The sequence below is a fragment of the Sminthopsis crassicaudata genome, chromosome 2, assembly GCF_048593235.1.
Source record: "Sminthopsis crassicaudata isolate SCR6 chromosome 2, ASM4859323v1, whole genome shotgun sequence".
Classification (NCBI taxonomy): Eukaryota; Metazoa; Chordata; class Mammalia; order Dasyuromorphia; family Dasyuridae; genus Sminthopsis; species Sminthopsis crassicaudata.
In genome coordinates, this window is record NC_133618.1 from 257,132,015 (window position 1) to 257,144,038 (window position 12,024).

At 36.6% G+C, this 12,024-nt stretch overlaps 1 protein-coding gene across 5 annotated transcripts in view; it reads right to left on the reverse strand.

Moving 5' to 3' along the window:
• PNPLA7 (patatin like domain 7, lysophospholipase) overlaps window positions 1-12,024 on the reverse strand; it is a 220,544-nt gene that overhangs the window by 154,367 nt on the left and 54,153 nt on the right. For all 5 annotated transcript variants that reach the window (XM_074288990.1, XM_074288992.1, XM_074288989.1 and 2 more), the window contains 2 exons: window positions 7,538-7,615; window positions 4,602-4,807 (listed from right to left, as the gene is read on the reverse strand). In XM_074288990.1, coding sequence (XP_074145091.1) covers window positions 4,602-4,807; window positions 7,538-7,615 — 284 coding nt within the window. The remainder of the gene's footprint in view (window positions 1-4,601; window positions 4,808-7,537; window positions 7,616-12,024) is intronic.

The following is a 12,024-nucleotide window of genomic DNA, read 5'->3' on the forward strand; positions in this document are numbered from 1 at the left end:
AATTATGCCCAAAAAGTTATCAAACTGTGCATACCCTTTGACCCAGCAGCGCTACTACTGGGATTATATCCCAAAGAAATACTAAAGAGCGGAAAGAGACATATATGTGCCAAAATGTTTGTGGCAGCTCTTTTTGTTGTAGCTAGAAACTGGAAGATGAATGGATGTCCATCAGTTGGAGAATGGTTGGGTAAATTGTGGTATATGAAGGTTATGGACTATTATTGCTCGGTAAGAAATGACCAGCAGGAGGAATATAGAGAGGCCTGGAGAGACTTAAATCAACTGATGCTGAGTGAAATGAGCAGAACCAGAAGATCACTGTACACTTCAACAACAATACTGTATGGGGATGTATTCTGATGGAAGTGGAAATCTTCAACATAAAGAAGATCCAACTCACTTCCAGTTGATCAATGATGGACAGGGGTAGCTGCACCCAGAGAAGAAACACTGGGAGGGGAATGAAAATTGTTAGCACTAATATCTGTCTGCCCAGGTTGCATGTACCTTCGGATTCTAATGTTTATTGTGCAACAAGAAAATGATATTCGCACACATGTATTGTACCTAGACTATATTGTAACACATGTAAAATGTATGGTATTGCCTGTCGTCGGGGGGAGGGAATAGAGGGAGGGGGGGTAATTTGGAAAAATGAATACAAGGGATAATATTATAAAATTTATATATATAATAAAAAAAAAAAAAAGAAAGTGTCATCATTCATCTTGCTCACACCCAGAATTAAAGTGAGGAATATTATTATTTATCATTCAAATCAGTGGCTCTTAATTTTTTTGTGTGTCATGGATGCCTTTGGCATTTTAACAAAGCCTATGGATCTCTTCTCAGAATGTTTTAAAATGTATTATACATTTTATAAGAAAGTGTTATACATTTCAGTAGGAGCTTACTGAAAATAAAAATGAAATTTTTCCCATCCAAGATCACAGAACTCCTGAAATCTATCCCTACACCATAGGTTAGGAACTCCTGATTTAATCAGACATTCCAACTAACCTCATGGGGCTATCATGTGCCTCACAGGGAACAAACTGTATCAAGAGATTAGTTTAATGTGTCCCTTGAAAAAAACAGAGGAAAGTTTTTTTCTTCTGCATTATATAGAAGCTGTCAGGTTGATGAAAAGTATTTGAAAATCAAATGTCATATTTGGAGATAAACAAACACCTGTATATATGTAGATATACATGTAGGTATATGTGTATTTCTAAGTATACACATACTTATGCAAATGTACATGTATACATTTGTGCATGCAATTATAATGGGCAAAGAATACCTTTATAACTCAAGGAAGACTCACAATTTAGAATCTTAAGTGTCCTTCTGAAAGTGCCTGACTAAAGGCAATAACATTGAGACAACAGCAACTGCAGAGAAATCAGGGATACATACCTGTAGACAGATTCGTTCTTTTTTTTCCCTAACTATTAATAAAGCTACCGTTATCTGTATTTAATTTACTGAAAACAAAATATAAGTTTATTGCATCTAATACCGGGTTTGTCTTTCTGATAAGTGACGAGATTTTTAAGTAGGCAATTTCTAGACTCTAGTGGGTATAGTTCTTTTCCTCATTTTGACCCTGATGTCCAGCCTTCTGAAAGCTTTCCATTAAAGACTCATAGAACTTCATGATTTCTCCCCAAGAGACTTGTCCTTAAAATGCCTTCACAGAAAAGAGACAAGAACTCAATACTGGCCATGATCCCTGGAATCACTACTCTGAAGAGAAGGAAGATGTGGGCAGCAAAAAACAGAAGTGTGATATATTTCCTGAACCATTCTGCTTCCCAAGCTCTCCAATTTTCTCAAGTGTCCAAGTTATATAAGTATTTCAGCCCCACCCACAGTGATGCTCAGAAAATTTCAAGATCACAACCTTTTCAAAAAAAAAAAAAAAAATTAGAATAGACACACAATTTGTAAATACTTTAGCTTTGTGACAGATGCTCCAACTACATTATAAATATTTTTGTTATCCATAATCTATGTCATAGTCTAGTCACTGCTATAATTCCACAAAAATAAAAAAAGGTCTGGTAAATAGGACATTCTTACCATCTCCTTAAAGTTAGTATCACCTTTTAAAATTCAGATTTCATGGATGTTAGCCAATTCTTAACCAACTCTTATCTCACTCTCAAAAGCACTCCTGGGCTTAATAAAAGAACTCAGAGTATCATGATTATATGGAAAGAAGACAACAATTGGGTCATTGCAGACCTACTATTTCCCACTAAGGAAATCTGTAATACCAAGCTATATCCTCCATTTCTAGACTGTCCAATCTTGTGCTGCTCTTCTGACTGTTACATTCTCCTATTATTTCAGTCTCCATTTCTTTTTTGGTACCCCCAAAATCCTCAGACTAGAACAAGTTTAGATTAAAAGTGACAATCTAAGAACCAGACAGAAGAGATTATAAGGATATAGCCAAAAAAAGCCTTTTTGTAAAAATCCTTTCCCTCTATGTCTTAACTCGGGGAAAACCATGGTTCTCTAGGGCCCATGGTGTGCCTATGGATCCAAACTGGCATTTAGTGAAGGATCTGGAAAGATGACAAAATTCTCAGAGCTTTGAATGGTTCTAGATGACCTGAAGGAGTCCTAGTTTCTTAAAGAACACTTCCCTCAATTCAAATTAAAGCACTGAAAAATATTATACTGAAACTGACTTTCCTAAAGGAAATTTTACCTGACACAGAATTAACTCATATTAAAAACCACTTCTGGCATGGCAGCATGCTTGACTAAGTCTTCATAGTAAGATCTGAAGGCTCACCCAAACTGCCCTGGTACCCTTAGTGGTCAAAGGTCAAAGGCACTTTGGTGCCAAGCAATATCAAGAATAAGAGCCAGGCCTCTGATACAGGAGATTAATCTGTGGTTATGACATGTCCAGGCCCTGAACCAGCATGGTACCCTGGGCTACAGATATCAGAGTAGGTCCCCAGAAAACTACTCTCCTGGACAAAGTGAAAAGATGACAAACAGAAAACTGACTAAGTTTATCTTTTTCACAGAGAGAACACACCCAAGCTGCCTTACCTCCTTATACTGCTTCTATTAAAGAGATCCTTTAACTCCCCTTGCGCAGTCTAAGCTGCAAGGCACAGTTGCAGAACCATAGTCGAGGTCATAGGTTTGTGCCACCTATAGTATAATCTTTGCAGGCACAAATATTTCTCCAGTACAACATCTGGTCTCTAAAAATAGGATATTTTCCTTTTCAAAATAATAAAATCAAATTCCTCAGTATCCAGATTCATCTTTTTACTCAAAGGTTTCCAACAGCTCTGAACAGATCTCCCAGAATATAGGTTTCTCTTTTTGCTAAATGGGGGTCCCCAGTAGATAGATAATTCAGTCTGGTAGTATATATCTTAGAGCCTCCCTATCCCTTATTTGGATTCATAAAGATGAAAATAGAGAGTAAGAAAATCCCAACAAACCCCTTAAAGTGTGACTGAGCTCAATTCACTCCCCCAAATCTAACAGTAGCATCTGTTACTCTGTCCAACAATAAACATGGTGATGTAGGAAAAGGGTGTGTTAACACAAGTAGGAGAATGCAATCCCAAACACAACAGAAAAAAGATTATATAACACTTTCATCCTAAGATAATAGGATACAAAAAATTAAAGCTGTGGGTGACACTCAGTTGGAAAAGGCTAGCACCTTGTAGAGAACAAGATTAAAATTTAAATTACTTTGACATGTTGGTAAAGGGGATAATTCAAGGACAAATGTGAAACAATTCATGTAAGAAAGAAAATTAAAATACATTATTTCAAGAAAATTATTGGGATAGTTTTGAGAAAGAACAGCAGAAAAAGAAATCAAGGGACAAAGTAGACCAGATCTAAATAAGAATAAGGAATGTGGAGTTCACAGAGCAAAGTATGATCCAGAGATAGAGAACAGAATTGCACAAAGTACTCAATGAGTGATCTTCTCTGAGCCCTGGTGTATCTTCATGACTAATTATTCCTTCTGGTGTTCCTTTAGGAAAATCATTTAAAATCTGCTGGAAATTATTTTGCGCAAGACTGACAAATGCCAGAAATTCAACTGAACTAGAAAGAAGACAAAAGGCAGCCCTGGTATATAGGTGGTTGAATTGGTACAAATGGAGTGACTTAAAATCAGAGGGTTCATATTTCAGATCTGCTATTAATTATTTATGTGACCTTGGGCAAATACATTAGATAACCTCTCTGGGCTTATTATTTCAACTCTCTCAATTGATAGAAGTGGACCTATAATCCTAGGATGACAAAATCCTAGAATAAAAAAAATCATTAGGGCAAAAAACCAATATCTTAAATTTAGCAGAGAGCCCTTTAACTAAGAAGCAACTCCCAACTACACGCTATCAGCACCTTGGATCCAAACATAACACCTATCAACTCTTATAACAGCACTGTCACTAGGCCTAACCATCATCAGTCTATAGTTCCAAGGAAGTAACAGGTTGTTTAGCTTCGACATTGCTCATAACCTGCTCATCTACTTATGGAATGTTATCTGCCCCTGAAACAAAAATAGGGCATCTGTATAAGGGACTCACTCATAGAAATGAGACTTGGAGATGGAGAGGAAGCAACATTCTTTGTTGGCCTTGATGGTAAAGATAAGTGGCTCCCCAGTAAGTACAGACAGCTGGCCTACCAGCTCCCCAGGATGGGTGATAAATAGGCATGTATTTTCTTCACTGTCAATCTTCTGCTGATATACATGTAGCATTCCAGAGACCACAAACCGGATGTTGACATCCTAGCCAAGACAAAATTCAGACATTAGCTTAGTAAAAGGCTTCTAAAAATACAGATGAAAATTTTACCATGCAAAAGGAAAGGAAGATTATAAAACAAGGAGATGGCACAAAAAGATTTTGAAGAAAAAAATAATATAGTCTAGGAAGCCAAAGCTCAGGATTGATTGTTACTGAAGCTTAGTTAGCAGTAGTAAAAGGGGCTTTGCAATCAAAATAAGAATCTTCATTGTCTCTGAGAGTCTAACCAAGACGACAAAAATTTCCTGGGTCGTGTTTTCTATATGCTTTTGCTGAGCTATGGGAAAAAGTTTCATCTTCAGAAAAACAGACTACTCTGCTGTCAGTTTTGTCACCATTAGAGCTGCTCTGTGATGGATGTGTTCCAGCTTGTCAAACTGTAACACTTAGAATAGGACACAATACTACAGATGTGGGCTGAGCAGTACAGAATATGCCAAGATAAAACTTCCTTGTGTTGAACAGGCGCTCGCTCTTTTTTTTTTTTAATTTATTTTTATTTTTTATTATTAAAGCTTTTTATTTTCAAAACACATGAATAGATAATTTTCAACATTCACCTCTGCAAAACCTTGTGTTCCAAATCCTTCCCTTCCTTCCTCCCGCCACCTCCCCTAGATCGCAAGCAATCCTATATGTTAAATGTACAATTCTTCTATACATATTTCCACAATTATTATACCGCACAAGAAAAATCAGATCAAAAAGGAAAAAGAGAAAGAAAAAAGCAAGCAAACAATAACAACAACAAAAAAAACAAAAAAAAAAAAAAGTGAAAATACAATGTTGTGATCCATACGCAGTCCCCATAGTCTTCTCTCTGGATGCAGATGGAGCTTTCCATCTTAAGACCATTGATAATGGCAGGAAGCACATGAGGTTTTTCTTAAGGCAGTCTTTTTTGGCTGACAGACCACACTGACTCATTTTAAGATTTGGTCTTTTTCTTAAAAGTTGTACTCTCATCATGACTTTCACATTCTGCACAGACACAGGTTTTTGGGCCAAAGTACAGATTTTACATTTATTCCTATTCAATTTCATCTAATTAGATATAACTCACTGTTCTAGCCCTTTTTTCCCCCTAAACCTTGTTGGCTTTTTTTTTAACCTGAAATTTTTTAAAATTCTTTTTCATCCAATGTATTAGATGTCTCTCCCAGCTTTCTGCTGTTTGAAAATTTGAAAAATTCCTTGGGGGACAGGGATTATCTTTTGCTTGTTTTGTACCCAATGCTTAGCAAAGTCCTGGGTACATAGTAGGTGCTTAATAAATACTTGCTGACAATTGACTACCCAAATTAACTGCACCCTATTCTGTTTAAATTTTGAACCCCCTGTACACCACTGATTCTGATTGATACTCAGATGCTATCTTATATTTATTGATATTCCCTCTGTATGTTCTTGTATCAGCATGTGTGTCTCCACAAGTAAATTTTAAGGTACATAAGGATACTGAACTTGTCTGATCAGTGGCCCCCCAGGATTATTAGAACCATTTCTGTACACAATGGATACTCAATAAATGTATCTGACTCACTGTTTCAGAGAGAACTGAAACATGCAAGGGTAAGGCTGGCTGGGGGCTGAAATTAAATAAGTAGAAAAATCTGTCCCTGGAGTTTTCCCTGAACACACATCAAGGCCTAAAGCAGGTGGAAGAGTGAGTCATCACTGCTTTGTGTACTCAGCTAACATGCTGTTTCTCCTCTGAAAAGCAAAAAGCCTCTCTTTGTCAGTGTGGGCTCCTTTGAGAGCTTAAAGCTAAAGTAGAACAAAAGGAAAAAAAAGAAGGAAACAGAAACAAGTGAAGCCATATTATTGAGGAAGGCCATTCCAAGGGAAGGGAGTTTCAGGAGATTATCAGAAGCATGACAAAAAAAAAAAAAAAAAAATAGAGACTATATACACTATATCCAGGAAAATCAGTAAGTAGTAATTGTTGACTCAGATGTCATAACATCACCAAGATAACAAATCACAGCCTTCCTATCACTTTTTGGACCAACCCTGTCCCCTATGTGAGCCCTTACACAGTAGTTCTTCAACTTTTCATGTTCTGCCATATACATACATTAAAATGGCTAATGGAGATGGCAAAGATTCTGAGTTCCCTGGCCCACTCTCAATAGCTGAAACCTGTCTCTGTCCAATTCAAGTCAACAAACACATATTTAATGTCTACTGTGTAAAAATAACTATTCTAGGTGCTGAGGTACACAAATATAAATGATGAAATTCTTGCTTTAAAGGAGTTCACATCTTAATAAGAAACAACATGGCATACATATAGATATATCAATAGTAGAGGAGGATGTGATGAGCACAAAGAGAAAATCCAGACACACAGTTTCAGCGTGAAAGGACAGTTTAAGGAGATTGCCACAAGTTTCTACAGAGGAGGTAGCACTTGAGCAGAATCTTGAAGAAGAAGATATTGGAAAATGGGAGACAGAAAGAGTATGCTCCAGGTATGAAAGATGGTATACAAAAAAGACAAGAAGGCAGGAAAAAGTATGTTAGGTTCAGAAGTAGTAAGCAGTCTAAGCTTGGGCCAAATGTTCCTTTTATTTCTCTAAAGTTCTTTCAGCAGAGAAATTAAACTCAATTAGAGCTGAAAACTGTCATTTCCCTTCTCTTCAAAAATTTTCTTATGATGAGAAAGCTTAGAATCTAGATGGTAGCACCCTCCTTGTACTTTTACTCACCTGGTCTCCTTGTTTTGATACGACAGTACCTGCAGGAACATGAAGCAAGGTCACTTTGTTATCCAAGAGTGAAGGATCCTGAGGAGGAAAATGGGAAATATGAAGGGTTTTAACAAACAACACCTCAAACGGGAAAGTTACAACAGAATAAGAAGGAATTTGCTAATAAGACTCCTGCTTCTTTCCTATAATCAAGAAAAACAGTTAAGGGTTTGGAGATAATATGTTAAAAAAAAAAAAGAAAGAAAGAAAGAAAGAAAGAAAGAAAGGAAAGAAAGCAAGCTATGAAGCAAGGGAGAAAGAAAAGTAGGAATAGACATTAAAATAAAGAAGATATTCTTCTTCCTCTCTTCCCTCTGCAGTTCCTTATACACAAATCCTTCCCTTACTTCCTCCACCACCTCCCTTAGATGGCAAGCAATCCTATATGTTAAATGTATAATTCTTCTATACATATTTCCGCAATTATCATATTGCACAAGAAAAATCAGATCAAATGATGGACAGAAACAACTACACCCAGAGAAGGAACACTGGGAAATTGAATGTAAAATATTAGCACTACTGTCTATCTACCCAGGTTACTTATACCTTTGGAATCCAATACTTAACGTGCAACAAGAAAATTGGATTTACACACATATATTATATCTAGGTTATACTGTAACACATGTAAAATGTATGAGCTTGCCTGTCATCTAGGGAAGGGAGTAGAGGGAGGGAGGGGAAAATCTGGAAAAATGAATACAAGGGATAATGTTATAAAAAAAATTACTCATGCATATATACTGTCAAAAATGTATAATTATAAAATTAATTTTAAAAAAAGAAAAAATAGAAAAATCAGATCAAAGAGGAAAAAGAGAAAGAAAAAAGCAAACAACAACAAAAAAGGTGAAAATACACACACACACATACACACACATACACACACATCTGTACAAAATGCTCACTTGGACATTCCAACCATGACAAGGCAGACCAAGATAATAGAAATCTAACTAAATCGTATGTGGCTGACAGGGCACTGGAACCCCAGAGAAAAGTTGTCCTATCCAATGAATGGAATTAAAAGAATCTTACATATATGCACTGTACTTACTTAACTGTGAACATATTATCCTTTTCCCCTTATCATAAACGTAACATCCATGAGGACTAGAACCATTTCACTTCTGCTTTTATATCTCTAGGATCTAGTGCAGTACAGAATATGGTTTGAACTGAATTCAGGTTCACCTTAAGTGTTTTTTTTCTTCAGGTTAAACAGTTTCAAGGGGAAAGCTCAAAGTACCAGGACAACCGAACAAAGAATCAAGACTAATTTGTGAAAAAAGATACTACTACTAGATTGGGAAATTCTTAAGATGTAGTTCTTTCTCTTTCAGCCACTCATTTCCTAAGATGTCAGCAACCCATTCTGATAGATTCTGGAAGTTATTAACTGGGTTCTGAATAGTCAGGAATCCCAGTCTGAGAGACCTGTATCTCTACTCATTTAACCCCTCTAGACACACATCTGCTTTGTTCTGCTCAAGAAGTTACCCTCAAATGGCATCAATAATTGTTGTATTGAGACTAAGGATATGTCTCATTTGGAGCTACTCACTCCAAATAGGTACCTGTGTATATGTTAGGTTAGAAATTCTACTTGATGCTGTGATCCAACCTCGATTCATTCTGACATTAATACTTTGCTTTCTATCAATGACACAAACAATATCACCTCTCTAGACTTCTGAACAGAGCCCCTCCATTCTTACCAGGGTTCTCCCATATATCTCCCATTATCATTGACTTGTATCTCTGTGCTTTTCCACATACTATTTCCTCTTCTTGGAATGACCTTGCTCTTTCTTGCTTACTTTCTTTAAGATTTTACTTAAGATATTACTTTATTTAAGATTTGGATCAATACTTAGTGAACATCATCTAAATGAAATTCCTCTATACCCATAGGCTATATGCCTTTGTTTTTTTTTCTTCCTTCAATGCTCATAATATGTATAGCTTGTACTATTATCTTAAAATTCCTAATGTTTTATACTTGGTTTTTTGGGTGGGTGGGTGGGTGGGTGTGTCTGTGTGTCACCAGTGAGACTGTCAGCATCCTGAGGATGGAGATCATGTGTTATAGGTTCTGTTCAATATTCCTTGACCCCCAAATACCTGGCATGTAGATATTAGTAGATAATAAGATAGTAGTAAATAGAAAAAATACATCCAAGATGTACTTGAGAGATATTTGTTGAATTAAACAAAATTAGTCACTATGAATGGAAGTTTCTCAACATGGTAGGAGGGACTAAGGGAAGAAAGAGGATGGGATTACCCATTGAACCATATGAAGTTTCTAGGGCTCAAAATTGTTATCTACAAAGCAGAGGATCAGAGAAGAGGAATTTACAATATTAGCATGAATATTCTAGAAGTAAAGGACTGTAAAGCTAACAATTATTTGTGATGGGACAAGAAAAAAAGAAGGTAGGAGACAAGTGTGCAGATAAAAAAGGTTTGACTGGTAGTAGAAGGGGAAGCTGGAATATACAGTATGAACAAATGCAATTTACTGAACTTGGTCCTTGGTGGGTAAATTTAAGGAAGTGCTTTATTGACAAAGTGGAGCTTAGGTCTAGAGTATGGCAGTTGTGGTCTACTCTTAAGTTTGCTACTGGTTTCCTGTGAATTATTTTAGACCTCATAACCATAGAACTTACTCACCCAGCTATAGCCCAGTTTTCTTGCAGTAACATAACACAATTTTTCCCCACTATGTAGATGAATAGGAACCATGTTTTTCTTGCATGAGACCCCTATTTTACTCAAATGGTGAATAAAGTCACAGTGCAAATGCCATTAGGAACATATCTTGAGCTCACAGCACTTGGAATAAAATCTTTCCTAAGCATTCTCTTTTTCTGATGCCTCTGCAGATTTGAACTCAGCTCTTCAGAACCACAAAACAGCTAGAACTGGATTTTTCCAGAGTCTAGAACCTCAAGATGTCCTGTATAATGGTGGTCTCTTGAGAACTTAATTCAATTAGTAGCATTCTAAAGATCTTGGAAAGGAATAGGGGATGCTTAATCCCCTGCTATTCCTCGTTTCCAGTACTTTTTGGAGTGGGAAAATCATCTGCAATCTGAATAGTCTGCCTTACTCTAAAACCACATGTCCTTGGACAGCTGCCCTTCCACCTCTTTATGGCACTGGCCAATGCTCTATTAAGAGAGAAAACACATAAAATGAAACCACAGCAATCTCTGCTGAGCCTGACCACAGCTGCTCTGTTTTCTTTGATCTCTCATCATTTACTTAAAGTATGAAAAGGACATTAACACATTTTACAAAAGTGAAATCAAGAAATGAGTAATCTTCAGGAATTTTTTTTTCATAGATTTGCTTAAAACCATTAATCTAGAAAATTTACCTAAAAAAAGAATCAGTCTGACCATCTATGTGTTGTTCTCCCTATTATCTTTCAGTTCAAGTCTTAGTTACTACCAGAGCTGAATGCATCTTAGAACAGCACAAAGATTCTGGCTGAAGCCTAGGAACTCGTTTCAGTTTTTGAAGCCAGTCTCTGGGATGTCACAAGTGGAGAAGCAATAGTGAGAGGTGGAAATTAATACTTTTCAGAGGGTGCTCCATCCGATTTGATATTATACAATAACACCCTTACTCACTGGTGTTGACAAAGCCTATTTCAGTTAAGGAGTTCCTTTGGCCTTGCCCACAAATGCACTGTAATATTTCTGACAGCTGGGCAAGTCATCTTATTCTCCCCCTAAATCTCCAAAACAGAAAATAAAAAAACGACCAATTCCTGCTTCTCCATGTCCTCAGATACTGGCTTCTGTTTTCACTGATAAAAACAAATTTGTGTACACAATTATGCTTTGTATGTAAAAGGATACTGATGACAGATGGTTCTGTATATAAGTGGGGCTGAAAATGACACTTCATAACATACAATCCTTTCTACATTAAATGCATGAAAAAATAGTACTTCAATTTATAGCTACAATCACTATCATAGATTCACGTTCAAAATTAGCAAGAAATTGTTGTTAAAAAAAAAAAAAATTATCTCCTCGTTCCCAAATGCTATATGGTTGATTAGTTTGTCCACTGCTGTAGTTTCCTGAAAGTGATAGCTTTGCCACATTAAAAACATATCATATTCCAAAAGTTCTTGGTATATATTTTCCTATAGTTCCAACTCAAGGTTTCTCCTAAGCAAGAGCTTCACTGACAGCTTTAAGTGCTCTTTTCTGCACACATCCCACCCCCGAAGAGTTTCAATTTAATGAGCATCCCTAAATGCTAACAGATTAGCTACATGTTAAAGTCTCTCTGTTAGTCTGCCAGACTAACTCTCAGGTCTGAGAGTTAATGTTCAATTGGGTTTTAAGTTGATGCTTGTGAAATTACTCCAGAAGCTAACTCATATGGCCAGGTCTCCTGAGCATAAAGAAATCTGCAAA